General features: G+C 37.5%; 1 protein-coding gene across 5 annotated transcripts in view; it reads right to left on the bottom strand.

Annotated features, from left to right (window-relative positions):
• LOC131788308 (uncharacterized) overlaps positions 1–19,320 on the bottom strand; it is a 57,687-nt gene that overhangs the window by 35,593 nt on the left and 2,774 nt on the right. Inside the window, exons 6-32 of one of the 5 annotated variants that reach the window (XM_066168303.1) lie at positions 19,008–19,301; positions 18,325–18,618; positions 17,920–18,213; positions 17,254–17,547; positions 16,516–16,809; positions 15,494–15,790; positions 14,654–14,950; positions 13,406–13,702; positions 12,453–12,749; positions 11,435–11,731; positions 10,663–10,959; positions 9,582–9,878; positions 8,548–8,844; positions 7,553–7,743; positions 7,215–7,303; positions 6,801–6,914; positions 6,277–6,363; positions 5,912–6,139; positions 5,481–5,765; positions 5,007–5,195; positions 4,482–4,732; positions 4,171–4,267; positions 3,737–3,860; positions 3,229–3,425; positions 2,813–2,938; positions 2,445–2,642; positions 614–1,044 (exon numbers count right to left, since the gene is read on the bottom strand). In XM_066168303.1, the coding sequence (XP_066024400.1) occupies positions 614–1,044; positions 2,445–2,642; positions 2,813–2,938; positions 3,229–3,425; positions 3,737–3,860; positions 4,171–4,267; positions 4,482–4,732; positions 5,007–5,195; positions 5,481–5,765; positions 5,912–6,139; positions 6,277–6,363; positions 6,801–6,914; positions 7,215–7,303; positions 7,553–7,743; positions 8,548–8,844; positions 9,582–9,878; positions 10,663–10,959; positions 11,435–11,731; positions 12,453–12,749; positions 13,406–13,702; positions 14,654–14,950; positions 15,494–15,790; positions 16,516–16,809; positions 17,254–17,547; positions 17,920–18,213; positions 18,325–18,618; positions 19,008–19,301 (6,453 nt within the window). The remainder of the gene's footprint in view (positions 1–613; positions 1,045–2,444; positions 2,643–2,812; positions 2,939–3,228; positions 3,426–3,736; positions 3,861–4,170; positions 4,268–4,481; positions 4,733–5,006; positions 5,196–5,480; positions 5,766–5,911; positions 6,140–6,276; positions 6,364–6,800; positions 6,915–7,214; positions 7,304–7,552; positions 7,744–8,547; positions 8,845–9,581; positions 9,879–10,662; positions 10,960–11,434; positions 11,732–12,452; positions 12,750–13,405; positions 13,703–14,653; positions 14,951–15,493; positions 15,791–16,515; positions 16,810–17,253; positions 17,548–17,919; positions 18,214–18,324; positions 18,619–19,007; positions 19,302–19,320) is intronic. The other 4 variants (XM_066168304.1, XM_066168305.1, XM_066168306.1 and 1 more) reach the window with 4 other exon arrangements.

The raw sequence follows: 19,320 nt of genomic DNA, 5'->3' as shown, positions 1-19,320 counted from the left end.
ACAGACATGAACCTTGACTTCAGGTAGATTAAAAGTCACTTATTTTCTTACTTCAGTATATTTTAAAGAAGTCACAGCTGAACACTTAAAAAAAAGCTTCAGTAGTTCGGTTGGATTAAAAAATCTTGTTATCGTACATAAACCTAACTCTATAAGCTTGTCTTGCTTACAGCCACTTGTAAGCCATTAGGCTAATACTCAACCAGAAATTCTAATAGGTAATTTAGTGTTAACAACTGAGTTGAAAACGTAAATTGATCACCATAAAGGGTTTAAAGGCTGACATTTCAAGCATTAGCTCTTTGTCAGAGTGATTGGGGATTGCTCTTTACCATGGTCAATTTATGACTTCAACTCAATTGTTAACACTAAATTACCTGATATACTCTCCCACCTGCTGTAGCACCACAGTTTCTTTCTCTAATGTTTTTTTTCCCTTTTCTGGTTGATAAAGGTAATATGTGACTAGCTGGCTGAGGACCTGTTCTTAGGTGGGTTGCTAAAACTCTCCCAGTTATGAAGTAATGGACCTAATTCAGAGGGCTTGTCACAGCTAACAATTATTGGTTAATATAAAGTGAGTAGTCCTGTTAATGTCGTTTGAAACACTAACCTATGGGTGGGATAACCTCTTGTTCCTGCAGGGCAGAAAAAACCTGCAGGACAAGGTGGACAGCCCTCAGCTTCACTTGCTGCACCAGTGATATTACCAAATGTACCAGCTGGACAGTCCACCTCACGAAGGCCATCTGGACAATAATGACCCAATGGACATAAGCCAGATGGAGGTGTGGGAATTGTGTCTGATCCCTTGCAAGCATAACCAGCACTGCATTTGGTGCATATTGTGGCTGACTTGTTGCTGTATTCACCAGCAGGACATGGCATCGGAACTGAGTCTTTCTTGTTAGCCTCACAGAAATGACCAGCTGGGCACTCTATACAGCTGGTTGCTAAACCCAAACTGTATGATCCATCTACACATGGAATGGGTGAGGATGTGATATTTGGACAAAAATATCCAGCTGGGCATCGAGTGCAAACCTAGGGGGAAAGTAATAACAGTTAAAAAAATTTTCTCATGAGTTACTTTGTGCTGTGAAATGTTTGAAGTTTATTTAAAACTTGGCCATAAGAATATGAATGAAGACAATTAAACTTAAATAAAATGAAAATTCAAACATTTATAAACCTTCATCCACTTCATTTAAATGTCTATTATACATATGGGTGATAAATCAATTCCAAATTTTCCTCCTCACAAAATTTAACATTCAATGCTCTTTTATTCATAGAATGGATGCCCATCCTGGTAACCAATGACCACCATCATGGAATACTGTTTTCACACATCTATCTTACCTGTGTAATGTTTCAAATCAATATGAATGCTGCCAATATTATTGTAAAGTTTTGTTTATTATTTGTAAAAGTCTAGCAGTTCAAAAGCTTATGATAAAAGAGATTCCTTCTTCATTACACCCTCATAGTAGTAGTAGTGCATGGTAGTAGTAGACTTTATATCAGTCTGGTTAGAGAAAGCAAAAAATAAGTAGCATCATGCAATTCTTATACCATCTGTTACACAAAACATCAACTTTTTACACTGATTTATCAATCAATTACTTACTGTTAATCTAAAGCAATTCTAAATTTAGAACAAATCAAAACAATGTATGTTGGAGTGCACCTTTGCTTCTTAAATTTGTTATTACTATTATAATAGTATTTAATTGTTATGATTTAGAGTTAAAGCATGGCTTAAACTTCTATGTTTAGATGCAGCTTATACTCACACCAGATTTGGCAGAAGGATATGAGCTACCATTTAATTCTCTGCCCCTCTGCTAGCAAAAGATAAAGTTGCATTTATAAAGCATCAGTCTACTTTGAAGCTGGTTAATGATGAAGTGTGATAAATTTATGCAGATTGTTTATTTTGGAACACACTTTGCACCAGAAAATTATTTCTGAAATATCTTATTTTTATTTATTTATTATTAACTTTGCCATACAACAACAATCTAAAAAAAACAAAATGAAAGAAAAAAAATGACAAATAATGGTAGGGACACCACAACAGCGTTGCCAATTACAGCGGGCTCTTAAAGGGGTACCAAAAATACAGCAATTCTCTCCAGTGGTAGGACAAAAGTAAATGAAATTATATATATACTTTAAATCCTTAAGAAAGGGAAATGAATTTATGTATCATTGAAAGAAAGAGTAGTTTTACAACTGTACCATCAGGAACTTGAGGAATTCTATGGCTAACTAACATTAAAAAGATGAAAATTTGTTTGCACAAGCAATAATTCCACATTTATATCACCTTTATCCATCTTTATTTTAGTAGCAAATTTGTTTTGCCACAGAATTTGTGCCCCATAAGTAAAATTATTGCTGAAGGAATTTATCTGAAACTATTTGATTCATAAACAAACCTGTTCCCGCCCAAGAGTGTAATAACCTGCAGAGCATTGGACTTTAAAGTCATCTGTTTTGGATGGACAGGCATATCCAGGAGGACACTCAGTACAGTTTTGTTGTCCTCCCTTACTGTATGTTCCATCAGGACACTCTATCTCCTTACTCTCTGTGGTGCTTGGACATTTATATCCTGGAGGGCACCATGTACATGACTACAAAATACAGGTTTGACAACATTTAGCAAAAGAGGAAATATGGTAAAGGTAGCTTCCCTGCAAATTTCAGACTACTTAAAATAAATAGTGTATTATAAGACATAATTGGAAAAGTAATGGTAACAAAACCCTGTGCAACAACAGAATAATAGAGAATGACAACATACTGTTTGTGATCCAACTGAATATGTGCCTGGCAGACATGTAACAGTTTGATTTGTGTCTGTTCTTTGACAAGCCTGGCCAGCTGGACAAGGGATGCAGTCTATCTGTCTGCCAATTGAATAAGTGCCCTTGAGAGAAAGAAAAGCAAGAAGAAATCACTGTGACTGGCACACATTCTCCTTCAATCTAGTATCTAGCTGATAGATAAAGTTAATTAAAGTTAATTGTAGGCAATAAAGCTAAAGTTAATTGTAGGCAATTACTAGCTGTAGGTAATCAAGTAGTGATACACTTTACAAATTTGAAATCTCTAGAGATTCTGAAATGGTCATCAGCTACCAACAAAGAACTTTTCTGTGCTGCTACAGGTTCAGTGGTGCATAATGAAATAAATCTTGGATACTCGGTTAAAACGTACTGGTAAGCATTTAACATTTCCTGTTCCATCTTTATTCGGGCACATCCATCCACTGGGACATGGGGTACATTGCTCCTGATAACCCCAAGAATATGTTCCATCCTCACAGTTGATTTGCGTTGAGTTATTGGTGAATGGACAAAACTTTCCTAATGGGCAGACAGTACAAAACTGGTCGTTTCCATCAGAATATGATCCTAAACAAAAAGATAACAATGTTAAATTAAGTTGAGCTCACATGTAAACCAATAAATACTGTGGCTAACTTGTATGACATAACATTTACAAGTTGATAGTCCAATGTCTTTAGCTGAAATCATTCTGAAATACTTATTGACAAATATGCCTCCTGACATTCTACCACATAACACCCAAATCAAACATTAACTGCAATATTCAGAAAGAGTTCAGCCATTTTGCCAATATAATATTTTGATATCATACAAGAGTCCCTTGGAGTACTATTGAGTGCACAATAATTTCTAGGAAAAAAAATCAAAGAACAAACCTGGCTGGCATTGTCTTGTTGGTTTTTGTGAGGTTGAAGGACACTCCATACCTGCTGGACAGTCAGTACAAGACAGGCTGCCAGCAAGACTGTACTGTCCAGGAAGACACTCAATGGGGTATGTCTGAGTAAAGAAAACATTCAATTCTCACCAACACTGAGCAATTTTTAGTACAGAATGTATTTGTTAAAGGATAACCTAATGCAATCAACTACTATGGAGCAAAGAATTTAACTCAGGCATGTCTGAGGGCATGAACACCACATGAACACCACTTGGAATTTGATTTGGTGCAAGATCTCTCTGCACCAACCTTTGCACAAGATTATTATTTTAAATTATTAGTATTTGGACATCAACTGGTAACAGAACGAATTCCAGTGTAGTGTTGTTCTAACACAGAAAATTCATTGTTTAATCTATGAAAACTTACATTGGTTGTTGGACACTTGTGACCAGCCGGACATTCCAAACATCGCACTGACTTGCCAATGCTGTAAGTTCCATTCATACAAGCTGTTGCATTTGACCTAAAATACACATTTGAAACAAATTCAGAGATATATCTTTCAACACCTTCTTCCCTTTTTTCCACCAAAATCTACTCCTTCTTTTACTCAATGTACAAACCAGTTCTACCAAGATTGTTTTACACCTTGAAGAAATACTTGCTTATCTCCTTATTCTTATTGGTAATGTACTGCACTGTTCAGTAAGACCCACACCTTAATGCTAGTTACTCACTCTGGGTTTGGACACTTAAATCCAGCAGGACAGTCACTACAAATTTCCTTTCCACTCTCTCCAAATGTTGTGGTGCCAAGTGAACACCGAACAGCCCTCTGCTTGGTGGATGGGCACATGTATCCAATTGGACATACTGTACAGTTTGCATGTCCTCGCAAGGAGAACTCTCCATTGGAACATGGAGAGGGAGTGGAACTTGGAAATGGGCAGCTATAACCAGCAGGGCAATGTTTGCAGGATGTTGCACCCTAAATGCATATTGAATTCTTAGTTGAACACAAGGCAAAAAGAACACACTCATGATCATGGTTTCCATTTCTTTACAGAACCAACAAGACCATTAAAACAACAACACACTCAGATAAGGACTCTACTGAGCTACAGCGTAGGACATCTTTCATCCAAATCCATTGCTGTAGGGCATCTTGTTTGAGCAAGTGCCCTATTCAGTACTTTATTCTTACCAGTGCACTTAGGCACAGAAGAGCCAAAGAAATGTTTCTTAGACTAAGAGCTACTAACCTTTTGGCTGTAGGTACCAACAGGACAGTGTTTTGGTGCCTGAGCAGGATCAGTACATGCCTGTCCAGCCTCACACTCTGTACACAATGCATTTCCTTGAAGTGAGTAGTAACCTGGCATACAAGGCACTGGAGGCTGAGTCACATTGGTACAGTTGTAGCCAGCAGGACATGGAGCACAACGTGGGATCTGTGATGTACAACCAGATAAACAACTTATACAGCAAAACAACATTGCAAAATACACTACAGTCACACATGCCCTTCTTAGCACCTAAAACACAAGTATTTAAGTGTTGCAAGAGAATTGTATAACTGATCCTTAGTCTCTTGTTGTACCCTAAATCAAACCCCAACCATTTATTTTGTGTGTGTTGAAAGACATGTAGGAGCCAAAAACCCAGCAATATGTTGGATGAGCTTTTTGTTCCTGTCTTGGCTTTTAAAAAAATTTTAACAGCTTAAGTGATGATACCTCTCCACCGTTGTTCCAGTATTCTGAAGAGGTGCATGCTACTGGAGTCTGGCTGGGATCATTACATGAGTGTCCTGCAGGACAAGGAGAACAAAATGATGCCCCTGTGTTAGAATAGGTTCCAAGTGGACATGCATGACAAATGCCAACTCCAGGTGGACTATATGTTCCTCGATGACACTCTGTTGGAGATATTGGATCAGAACCATTTACACATGACCGTCCTGCTGGGCAGATAAGGCAAGAAGATGCTCCACCAAGGCTGTATCTACCATCTGGACATTTCTGTTGGGACACCCAGAAAATATTTCAGCTAACAAATAACAAATATCATGATGTGAGCTTTGCTTAGTACTTCAAAAGTTGGTCTTATTTAATAAATGACAAACAGTTTTTGGCCCCCTTACAACATAGTTGAGAAACATACTTACAGTACATGTTACTTGTCCAGATATACTGTATTCTCCAGCAGAGCATGGAACTGGTGAGTTGGATGGATTTAGGCAGGAATGTCCGGCATCACACACTTTGCAGCTAACTGCTCCTGTTTCATCAGAGTAGGTACCATCAGGACAGGGTTGAGGAACATTTGTAGGAGATGGACAATAATGGCCAACATTACATGGAATACAGTGAGAGCCATTACTGTAAGTTCCAACCTAGGAAAAAAAATGAAAATTGTCATCTAAGTGAGGATCTACAGCAGTTGAAGAGAAAACTTTCCCTTTTGTACATGTAGCTCTGCAAACAAATAGCCTTGTGAATCAAAACAGAAATTAAAACTTTCGACACTCACACTGCATGTGACTGGTGGGAGTGCAGGATCTGAACAGATTTCCCCAGCTGGGCATGTAAGACATTCTGTAGAGGCCTCTGGGGAATACTGCAATAAAATCAGCAGTAATAAGCATTGTATTCCACTAGCTGTGTGAAAAAAACCACTAGTAACAGGCACAATACCACTGGACATCACCAATTTTTACCACCTGTGCACCCTGCTACAAGATTTCATGTTATACTAAAAAATCATTTGTCCTTCTTACAACCTTTCCATCTGTGTTCTAATTGTTTTTTTTAATGACTGTAGGAATGGTGTTATTTAGTTTACAATAAAGATAGGGCTGTGGTGATCAGCCTGACAGAGCTACTGACAGTGGTGTGTGAAAATTCTTCTAACCAACATATCAGTGGTGGTGTTATTAAAAACAATGGCATTGATAATGATGAAGAGAAGTCCAAAAGATGGAGGACCAAAATAATGATGATCACTGCAGCAAAAAGAGCATGAAAGTAACCACTCAAATAAAACATTGTACATACCTGGCCAAAAACACATTGAACTGGTGAGCTGTCTCTCAGGGGACAGCGGCTTCCAGCAGGACACACCTGACAAGTTGACTGCCCTGTTGTTTCAGAATAGTATCCTGGTGCACACTGTAAGAACAAACACAAAATTAAATTTTTCTCAGCTCAAGGTGATACAGTTAATAAATCAGCTGCTCAAGGACACTTAATTTTTTTAAAAAGAGATAAAAGCAAACATTAATTTGGGTAACAACACATCACTTCAGAAAAAAACCTATGGGCTCCGAGCTAAAAGTCACTGATAGACAATGTACAACATTTCATTCTAGCCAAATGATTTGAGTGTAAGATTACAGGGCAGTTTTTTAATACATTGCAAATATCGTATGTAACTATGCTTATTCAAGTACAAGTCTCGTTTTTATTTACCTGAGTACAGGCTGTTTGACCCCTTACTGCACTAAAATAACCAGCAGGGCACTCTGTTGGAGACAGAGTAGGGTCTGGGCACTTGTGACCTGTTAAGAAAGTCAAAGGTGGATCAATTTTTTTTTGGACAAATCAAACTGTAAGAACAGTTTATCTTAATTTATAAGTGAAAGATCTACCAGTAATGATAAAAGTCCAAATCAGTAAGTAAAGTGAAAATTCAGATAAGAACATCAAAAAAATCAGAGCTAGTGGTCTAACCTGCACTACCACCTGATTTACTCATAAATACTAAAACTAAATACCAACACATTATTTATTTTAAAAAAACTTGATACCTCTTTCACATTCCTCACAGCTCTCGGATTTAGTTTCATTTGCATAAAATCCAGAAGGACAAGGTTGTGGACTGGCAGTGATCAAGAGAGGACAATAAAATCCTACAGGACATACATGACATGACATGCTTGCTTCAGAAGCATAATATCCTCTTCCACATGGCACAGGGGCCTCACTCTTAACAGTGCACCTGATGAAAGTATTAAGGATTAAGTCAGATAATGATTACATATTACAATTGTACACACTGTTAATATGCAGATGAACTTGTTACTGGTAAACAAACAAAAGTAAGTTACGGTAGCAAGTAAAATGTTAATTAAAAACACAGAATTAAACTTATTTGGGTTTAAATCCTCTGCGAGTCTTTATCTTCTATCCAGGTGTTTGGCAAGAATAGTAAATGCTTGAATACTTTGAAGAGACACATCAAAAAACATATACTATAAAACACATAATACTGTACTAGTACTAAGTACAAAGTATCTTAACAAGGACAAACATTTAGAGACAAAAATCTCCAGCATTCTCCAGCACCAACCAGATGAATGAATGAATGAATAAACAATAGGAACCTTGTATAAATGAGCTGTTGAAAAAATATGATGATATAGCCAGCAGGTGATTCTATTGACTACAGGATGAAACTGATTGGTGTAGAGATCACAGTGATAAACCCTTAAAAAAATCTACCAATATCATCTGATGATATGAATGCAGTAAGTAATCAACACATTTACTGGTATCTAGCACTGAGGAGTCAAAATGTAAAGAAGAACATTTACAAATGCACGGATGAAGGATTCTTAGACCAGATTGTAGCTTCATCTGTGTACCAACTGGCCATCTCTATCATAAGAGTGAAGAATAGGTGAAGATGCCAGTGGAAAGTTAGGTGGTATCTGTCAACTGTAGATGTTGGTTGTATCCCATGAATGAATGACCAGATCAATGCATGGATTGATGCATGGATTGATTATTGCAATAACCTCACCTATGACCCTCTGGACACAAAATACAGTATTGCGCACCAGTTGTGTTACTGTATGTTCCATTAGCACATTCTTCTGGTGCTTCCATTCCAACACTTGGACAATAGAAGCCACCTGGACACACTTTACAATCACTCAGACCTTCAGCATCTGAGTAAGTTCCATTAGAGCATAGAAAATGTGTAGAAAGTCTTTTGGTTGGACATGAAGCTCCTTTGGGACAAGGTTGACATTCAATGCTCCCTGCTGCAGCATATGAACCAGCTGAACATTCAACAGGGGCTGTTTTATTAGGACAACTAAAACCCCAAAGATGAACATTATGAGGAAACATAAAAAGAAAAGAGTATGCCTAATCACCACAGTATTACTGATTAAATGTATAACTAACGACTGTATACATTACAGATTAAAAATTTAATTTTAAGTAAGTTTCACCTTCAATTTAATTCAGGCATTTGGGCAAGAATAATAAATGTTTGCAGAAACATAATGAAAACAAATCACTGTACTGTTACTGGTATTGAGTGCTGAGCATGAAGCATCTTAAGAGGGACAGATTTTAGAGGATAGAAATCTCCTGCAGGTCCCAGTACCAATCAGATAAATGAATGAATGAAAGCATGAATGATGTCAACCTCATATGAATGAACTGTTGGGAAAATATGATGACAAAGTCAGCATGTTCTTGCATTGAATAGTTGATATGATTGACCTCTGTATCAATCACATTGATAAACTGCTAAAAAAATCTGCCAATATCATGAAATGATATGATTGTAGTATGTAGCCAACACAGAGAAGTTGAAATGTAAAGAAGAACAAACAAATGCATGGATAAAGGATTCTTAGACCAGATTGTAGCTTCATCTTTGTACCAACTGGCCATCTTTACCATAAGAATGAAGAATAGGTGAAGATGCCAGTGGAAAGTTAGGTGGTATCTGTCAACTGTAGATGTTGGTTGTATCCCATGAATGAATGACCAGATCAATGCATGGATTGATGCATGGATTGATTATTGCAATAACCTCACCTATGACCCTCTGGACACAAAATACAGTATTGCACACCAGTTGTGTAACTGTATGTTCCATTAGCACATTCTTCTGGTGCTTCCATTCCAACACTTGGACAATAGAAGCCAGCTGGACACACTTTACAATCACTCAGACTTTCAGAATCTGAGTAAGTCCCATTAGGGCATAGAAAATATGTAGAAAGTCCTTTAGTTGGACATGAAGCTCCTTTGGGACAAGGTTGACATTCAATGCTCCCTGCTATAGCATATGAACCAGTTGAACACTCCACAGGAGCTGTTTTATTTGGACAACTAAAATCACAAGGAAAAACATTCAAAAATAGAATCGAATGAAGGGAGGATGTTGCTTTATAACTACAGTATTACAGATTTATGCATAACAACAACTATAAACATGACAACTAAAAATTCAATTTTAAAAGTCAGTTTCACCTTCTATCCAGGTGTTTGGGTGAGCACAACAATTGCTATTAACGTTTGGAGAGACATATTTACTAATAAAAACATATGACTGTACAATTAATAGAACTGAGTATTTAGCATCTTAACAGGAACAAACTTTTAAAAAGACAAATCTCAACCAAATCCTGCTACCAACCAGATGAATGAATGAATGATGTAAAAGTTGTATAAATGAGCTGTTGAAAAAATCTGATGATATAGCCCACAGGTGATTCCATTGACTAGAGGATAAAATTCATAGGTGTAGAGATCACACTGATGAACTGTTAAAAAATTTGCCAATATTATCAGATGATATGAACGCAGTATGTAATCAACACATTTACTGGTATCCAATGCTAAGAAGTCAATGTAGCCAACACAGAGGAGTTGAAATGTAAAGAAGAAAAAACAAATGCATGGATGAAGGATTCTTTGACCAGATTGTAGCTTCATCTGTGTACCAATTGGCTATCTTTATCATAAGAGTGAAGAATAGATGAAGACGCCAATGGAAAGTTAGGTGGTATTAGTCAACTGTAGATGTTGGTTGTATTCCATGAATAAGTGACCACATCAATGCATGGATCAACGCATGGATCAACGCATGGATTGATTGTTGCAATAACCTCACCTATGACCCTCTGGACACAAAATACAATATTGTGCACCAGTTGCATAACTGTATGTTCCATTAGCACATTCTTCTGGTGCTTCCATTCCAACACTTGGACAATAGAAGCCAGCTGGACACACTTTACAATCACTCAGACTTTCAGAATCTGAGTAAGTCCCATTAGGGCATAGAAAATATGTAGAAAGTCCTTTAGTTGGACATGAAGCTCCTTTGGGACAAGGTTGACATTCAATGCTCCCTGCTATAGCATATGAACCAGTTGAACACTCCACAGGAGCTGTTTTATTTGGACAACTAAAATCACAAGGAAAAACATTCAAAAATAGAATCGAATGAAGGGAGGATGTTGCTTTATAACTACAGTATTACAGATTTATGCATAACAACAACTATAAACATGACAACTAAAAATTCAATTTTAAAAGTCAGTTTCACCAATATTATCAGATGATATGAACGCAGTATGTAATCAACACATTTACTGGTATCCAACGCTAAGAAGTCAATGTAGCCAACACAGAGGAGTTGAAATGTAAAGAAGAAATAACAAATGCATGGATGAAGGATTCTTTGACCAGATTGTAGCTTCATCTGTGTACCAATTGGCTATCTTTATCATAAGAGTGAAGAATAGATGAAGACGCTAATGGAAAGTTAGGTGGTATTAGTCAACTGTAGGTGTTGGTTGTATTCCATGAATAAGTGACCACATCAATGCATGGATCAACGCATGGATCGACGCATGGATTGATTGTTGCAATAACCTCACCTATGACCCTCTGGACACAAAATACAATATTGTGCACCAGTTGCATAACTGTATGTTCCATTAGCACATTCTTCTGGTGCTTCCATTCCAACACTTGGACAATAGAAGCCAGCTGGACACACTTTACAATCACTCAGACTTTCAGCATCTGAGTAGGTTCCATTAGAGCATAAAAAATAAGTAGAGAGTCCATTGGTTGGACATGAGGCTCCTTTGGGACAAGGTTGACATTTAATGCTTGCTGCTGCAGCATATGAACCAGCTGAACATTCCACAAGAGCTGTTTTATCTGGACAACTAAAACCCCCAGAAAAAGGCACAAAGAGAAAAAATAGAAGAAAAAAAAGAGTTTGGCTGATAACCTCAGTATTACAGATATAATGTATAGCCATAAACTAAAATATATTACAAATCAAAAAATTATTTACAAAGTCAGTACAGATTGAATATATAACCAATATGTAAACTATTATAAATAAAACCTGAATGTGCAAATTCAGATTCACCTCTTAACCAGGTTTTCTGGCAAGAATAACAAATATTGAGATATTTACAAACATTGCTACTAAATCCTGCTACCAACCATATCAATAAATGAAAACATGAATGATATGAACATTTCAAAATGAACTGTTGAAAAATCTGATGACATAGCCAGCATATCCTTGTATTGTGTAAGAATATGATTTAATGGTGTAGAAATCATACTAAGAAACTCACGAAAAACCTACCAATATCAACAGATAATATAAATGCAGTATGCAGTCATCATATTTACTGGAATACAGCACAGAAAAGTCAAAATGCAAAGAAGAACAAACAAATGCATGGATGAAGGATTCTTAGAGCAGATGGTAACTTCATCTGTTACCAACTGGATATCTTTATCATAAGAATGAAGAATAGATGAAGATGCCAATGGAAAGTTAGGTGGTATTAGTCAACTGTAGATGTTGCTTGTATCCCATGAATGAGTGACCAGATCAATGCATGGATTGATAAATTGCAATAGCCTCACCTATGACCCTCTGGACACAAAATACAATATCGAGCACCGGTTGTGTTACTGTATGTTCCATTAGCACATTCTTCTGGTGCTTCCATTCCAACACTTGGACACTGGAAGCCAGCTGGACACACTTTACAATCACTCAGACTTTCAGCATCTGAGTAAGTCCCATTAGAGCATAGAAAATATGTAGAAAGTCCTTTAGTTGGACATGAAGCTCCTTTAGGACAAGGTTGACATTCAATGCTCCCTGCTGCAGTATATGAACCAGCTGAACATTCCACAGGAGCTGTTTTATTCAGACAACTAAAATCACAAGGAATAAACATTAAGAAATAGAATCGAATAAAATGTGGAGTTTAGCTTATAACCACAGCACTACAGATGCATAACCAAAAGCTATAAATTTGCAAATGAAAATGTGTTTAATTTTAAAGTGAGTTTCTAAGTGAAGCTGATGGTTTACACTGATCCTTTTCATAAAAGATACAAAAACCAAATCACATCACAAACAAAACTTTCCAATTATGCTATTAACAGACTAGTGAATAACTGAGTGTCATAACTTTATTCTGAAGCAACAACAAGTGCATCCATGGAAGAAACTGTATTCTTTTATAAAAACATGTTCTCTATCTCTTTCCTAATTGTTGACAATAACTAACATGCTTCTTTCGAATATCCCAAATGAGAAGATGAGATGATGCCCCATATGGATGACAAAAAACATATCTGACTCTCCAGCATGCATGAATATTTACTATGACTGAGAATTATATATAAAAGGTAGGGTCACTTAAAAGTATTCTGGTGTCCAATCAAAACATGTATACATAATATTCTAAATGTTACATACATGACCATGATCAGTTTGGTAAAAGTTAAAATTTGCCCAATCTCAATGCTACATACATTGATTTTTTTTTTTAAAAGAGAAATCTTGTGTATAAACAAACCCTCACCTATGACCTTCTGGACACAAAATACAATATCGAGCACCAGTTGTGTTACTGTATGTTCCATTAGCACATTCTTCTGGTGCTTCCATTCCAACACTTGGACACTGGAAGCCAGCTGGACACACTTTACAATCACTCAGACTTTCAGCATCTGAGTAAGTTCCATTTGAACATAGTACATATGTAGAAAGCCCTTTGGTTGGACATGAAGCTCCTTTGGGACATGGTTGACATTCAATGCTCCCTGATGCAGCATATGAACCAGCTGAACATTCCACAGGAGCTGTTTTATTCGGGCAACTGAAATGGCCAGGTTTTGGAGTTATAATGAAGTTGTTCAAACACATGTATCTGTGAACTCAGCCAACAAGTGCCAGTAGTGCTTCACTGATGTAGTTAAAAAAGTATTAAAGTGACATGCTCCTAAGTGAAGATGCTCTGTGGGAACCGAAGTGTCTATAAATAACTTGTATGTGGTTAGTGAAACGGCTCAGGTGATGTCATATACTTGGAGAAAGAAAATAAGTGATAGTGTGCTGAGGTTATAAAAACAAGTGGAGTGTTCCACACTCAAAGATGTGAGGTGTCAACCAAAGAGTGCATGACAACAAGTTGGAGAGATTTGAGAATACAAGAGGAGTTAAAAGTATTAACATATATCCAAATAAGTAGAGCCGTTTTCTGTGAAACGATGCAATGCATTGTACAAGTGTGTTGATCTTCTCAAACAGACTGGTGCCTCTGAGTGAACAGTGCTCCCTATGCTAATTTGAGTGTTAAGTGAACTTAATCAACAAGGTTATTCAAGCTTACGTTTAGTGGAATATCACAGTACTCACAATATGTAACAACTACATTTTTGGGTAGTTCTTGGTCATTAAATTGTGTAATAATCCTCTGTTTTAGAATAAGTTAAACAACAACAAAATTTTAGGGTTACTCATTATTTTATCATCCTTCTAAACAATGTCAATTAATTGTTCTAATAATAATTGTTCTAGTAATAATAAACATAAGCAAAAAGACACTCTCTTGAGATCCATAATGATACATGTATCAAGTGCTCTGACATTAACAATAACAATAGAAATAATAATAATGATGATGATGATGATGATGATGCTGATGATGATGATGAGAAAAATAATGACGATGATGAAGACGACAATGACAATGAATCATAAGTTGATAATGTCTTGATGTGGATCAATCACATGAAAAGAAGTGCTCATTAAAGGCCCAACAGCTTACCTATGACCCTCTGGACACAAAATACAATATCGAGCACCAGTTGTGTTACTGTATGTTCCATCAGCACATTCTTCTGGTGCTTCCATTCCAACACTTGGACACTGGAAGCCAGCTGGACACACTTTACAATCACTCAGACTGTCAGCATCTGAGTAAGTTCCATTTGAACATAGCACATATGTAGAAAGTCCTTTAGTTGGACATGAAGCTCCTTTGGGACAAGGTTGACATTTAATGCTCCCTGCTGCAGCATACAAACCAGCTAAACATTCCTCTGGAGCTGTTTTATTTGGGCAACTGAAATGGCCAGGTATTGAGATTTGTCATAAAATTGTTAAAAAAAATGTATCTGTGAATTTAGTCAACACTTGGAAGTGGTGCTTCATTGGTGAAATTAGATGTTTAGTGAGGTGATAGGTTTCTTGGTCATGATCTTCTGTGCCAACACAAAGAATTTGCATGTGGTTCTTTGGTAGAGGTACATCAAAGATGGTGCCCTGAACTTTACAAAACCATGAGTGCATCTAACTGCTCAATGTTAAAAGCCAACCAAAGAATATAGAAAACTGGATTGATTATTGGAAGATTAGTTAAAGGTAACAACCTTATCATAAAGACCAACAAGAATGATGCTAATTAATAACACAGTGGTATGCATTGGTGCTGGTGTGATGAACTCCACATACTGACATATGTCTCCAAGTGAAAGGTGTATTGTTGTTTTCTGTTCTGAAAAGGTGGCATCTGTGAACTGTAAGTGTTGATTGCACCATGAATATGTATGAATGACCAGATCAATGCATGGATAAATGCATGGATTGACTATTGCATTAACCTTACCTATGACCCTCTGGACACAAAATACAATATTGAGCACCAGTTGTGTTACTGTATGTTCCATTAGCACATTCTTCTGGTGCTTCCATTCCAACACTTGGACACTGGAAGCCAGCTGGACACTGTTTACAATCACTCAGACTTTCAGCATTTGAATAAGTTCCATTTGTACATAGTACATATGTAGAAAGTCCTTTGGTTGGACATGAAGCTCTTTTGGGACAAGGTTGACATTCAATGCTACCTGTTGCAGCATACGAACCAGCTGAACATTCCACAGGAGCTGTTTTATTTGGGCAACTGAAATGGCCAGGTTTGTGAGTAATAATGAAGTTGTTCAAACACATGTATTTGTGAACTCAGCCAACAAGTGCCAGTAGTGCTTCACTGATGTAGTTAAAAAAGTATTAAAGTGACATGCTCCTAGATGAAGATGCTCTGTGCAAGCTGAAGTGTCTTTAAATAACTTTTATGAGGTTAGTTAACAGCTCAGGTGATGATATATTTTGAGGAAGAAAACAAGTGATAGTGTACTGAAGTTATAAAAACATCTGTGGTGCATTCCACAGCCTTTAAAGTGGTGCTTATTACAGATCTGCATGAGAATTCCAACAAGCCACAATAACACTTTACCATTACATGAAGGATGAGGTGCAGTTTTACAATGACTTTAATTAATTGTGCCTACAGCAGGTTCTCTAGAGCAATATTAGGATGCTGCAACAGTTATAAGATGCCGTGCTTTAACACACTAACATAATACGACACAAGTTGCATTTATAAGTTTCTAAACTACTTTGAGTATCATCACACTGTAATGATTAATTAATCAATTATTATAACGAGTACGCTCCTACATTGTACAAATAAAATGAAACAAATTTTTCTAGTTCAAGTCATTTTCCGTGTTCCTTTTGAAAAGTAAGAGAGGATGCTAATTTTCATTTGCACCTCGTGACAGCTAAGAAGCCCTTCATTTGAACTAGCTCCACAGAAACTAAAAGAAGTAACCCCAACCTTCTTACCTGTATCCTGCTGGACAAATGGTGCACTGAGTAGAGCCAGTGAGGCTAAAGGTTCCATTTTCACAAGGGACTGGCGAGACAGCAGGATTTAGGCACTTGAATCCTTCTGGACATTGGCTACATGTATCCTGTCCTTCTGAATCTGCATATGTTCCATTACGGCAAGGAACATGAGTGGATAGTTGAGCTGAAGGGCAATGTGATCCAGCTGGACACTGAGAGCAAACAAGACTCCCACTTGGTGCATATGTCTTTGCCTCACATGGAATAGGGTCTGAGCCCTTTTTGGGACACCTGGGGCATGAATGAAAAAGCATATTGAAAATGAATGCTTACTTTAATGCACAAACATTATGCAGCATTCATCTATTCACAACTTTAGTGAAGAAAAACCAGTGCGGACCATGAGTTTGTATCCCTTAGCACTCTACAAAGGAGACCAAAATCTCAAACTTGATGAAAGCACATTGTTTTCTATGCATCAGTTATTGAAATACAAATGAAACCAATACTTAGCAATGCGGACTCTGGTGTTTGTGAACCAACTGACCCTCTGCCCATGCCCCTTAAAATTTTAACGATGGCAGCTAACTACTTGATGTCTCTTTACACATCATCAGAACATAGGGTAGCTAACTAGTGAGCACATAATAGGACCTCTTGTTGCAACGATTAGATCCCCCCTGATGAAGGCACTAGACAGGAGTGTTGAAATGTTTAAAATCTGCCATAGTCTACCTGAATCCTGCTGGACACATGGTACAGTTTGTAGCAGCACCTTTACTGTAAGTTCCATTTTCACAGGGCACTGGGGCTAGAGAAGGATTCTGACAAATGAATCCAGCTGGACATTCTAAACACTTGGTGAGTGATGTAACATTAGCAAAAGACCCAGGATCACATGGAACATGTTTCTCTGAGGCATTAGCTGGACAGTGAGACCCCAAAGGACATTCCTGGCACTCAATGCTCCTCGATGGAGCAAAGGATCCTTGATAACATGGAATTGGGTCAGCTGAATTGTCTGTGCACCTGTAAAAGAAATGCATCAATCAAACTTCTGCTCCTGGTGCATATTCATCTACCAAATACTATTGTTAGGCATAGCCATCAAATTCATGTTTACCACCATTATTCACTTCTAATACACAATAATAAATAAATGTAGAAAGCTTATTAAAACTTACCACCACAGAGATCATTACACAGATAATGTATTTGCCAGAATATTGATCATGTAATGACTGATTTTCTCCTTCCCTCCCCCCCCTTCCCCCCCTCTTGCCTCAGCATGTGCATGCACACCCAAGCTTAACTCACACAAACAAACCCTGATAATAATGGAATTTCAAGGTGAAAGGGTATTTGACATCCACAAAGAAAATACTACAATGAATTCCTTACTTGTGGCCACTTGGACACACTATACAGTGGGTAGCTCCAGCTTTACTGTAAGTTCCATTCTGGCATTCCACTGGTTCTTCAGCAGGATTTGGACATTTAAAACCTGGCATACATTCTAAACAGCGTGTAGCATTCTTCACAACCGAATAAGACCCATTCGCACAAGGGAGATGATAAGGAAGCTTCTCGGATGGACAATGTGAACCAATAGGACAGGAATGACAAAAGATACTATGCGCTGGAGCAAAAGTACCATTTGTGCAAGGGATTGGATCAGCTGAGTTCACAGGACATCTAAAAAATAAAATTTAGGTAGGAATATTATTCATTCCTATCACAAAGGCTTTTCATTTGTACAGACACAGAATGACATGGTACACGCATTTGTGATAATCAAATACTTACTGATGGCCTTCAGGGCAAATGGTACACTCTGTTGCCCCACCCTTACTATATGTCCCACTTGGACAATCCTCAGGTGGCTGAGCAGGATTTGAACATTTTTTACCAGCTGGACAGCTCTGACAAATACTTTGATTTACACTGTCTGTGTAAGTGCCATTAACACAAGGGACATATACTGAAAGGCCTGATGATGGACAGTGAGATCCCACTGGACAGGACTGACAGTGTAAACTCCCTGATGGAGCATAATTACCAGCTGGACATTCAGATGGATCAGTACTTGGGTCAGCACAACTGCAATATCACATAAATTGGATAATTCAATAACTTATTAAATACAATGAATTATTGCACTTTGACTTTGGTGACTGGCTATACCTCACCCTTTACACACTAAACTACGTATGCAAATTTTCCATGTAGTTCTCTATAAATTTCCCATAGTACTGCAGAGGAGACTGTCTAACAATCAAGGGCTTCTTGAGTTTTCCATCATATCATTTATTTTTGTGACCTTTATATGTAATTAAGGGGTAATACTGTTGGATTACTGTTGATACTTCTGGGATAAAGAGTGAAGCATTTACTTATCAATGATGAAGCTTATTTGTTCAATACATAAAACTTTATTCATCAGACCAAAGCAGACATTGCACTTATTTCAACGATCTGACATAACTTACCTGTGTCCACCTGGACACTCTTTACAGACAGTTGAGCCATTCTTACTGTATGTTCCATTCTCACAAGGCTGCTCCCCTTGAGAAGCAAAGGGACAAAAATGTCCTGCTGTGCACAACTGGCATAGTGTTTGCCCAACAGTGTCTGTGTAGGTACCATTGAAACAAGGCAAAGGACTTGCTAAGGAAACATTTGGACAATAAAATCCTTTATCACATTGTAAACAAGAAGTTTGCCCTGCAGCAGCATACTCTCCAGGATTACATCTAACTGGCACAACTGTTTGGTTGGAACATCTGTTAAAAGCAATATAAG

This window comes from Pocillopora verrucosa, chromosome 6 (assembly GCF_036669915.1).
Source record: "Pocillopora verrucosa isolate sample1 chromosome 6, ASM3666991v2, whole genome shotgun sequence".
NCBI classification, from domain to species: domain Eukaryota; kingdom Metazoa; phylum Cnidaria; class Anthozoa; order Scleractinia; family Pocilloporidae; genus Pocillopora; species Pocillopora verrucosa.
Note: the sequence above shows the minus strand (reverse complement) of the source record. Positions and strands in the feature narration are given on the sequence as shown.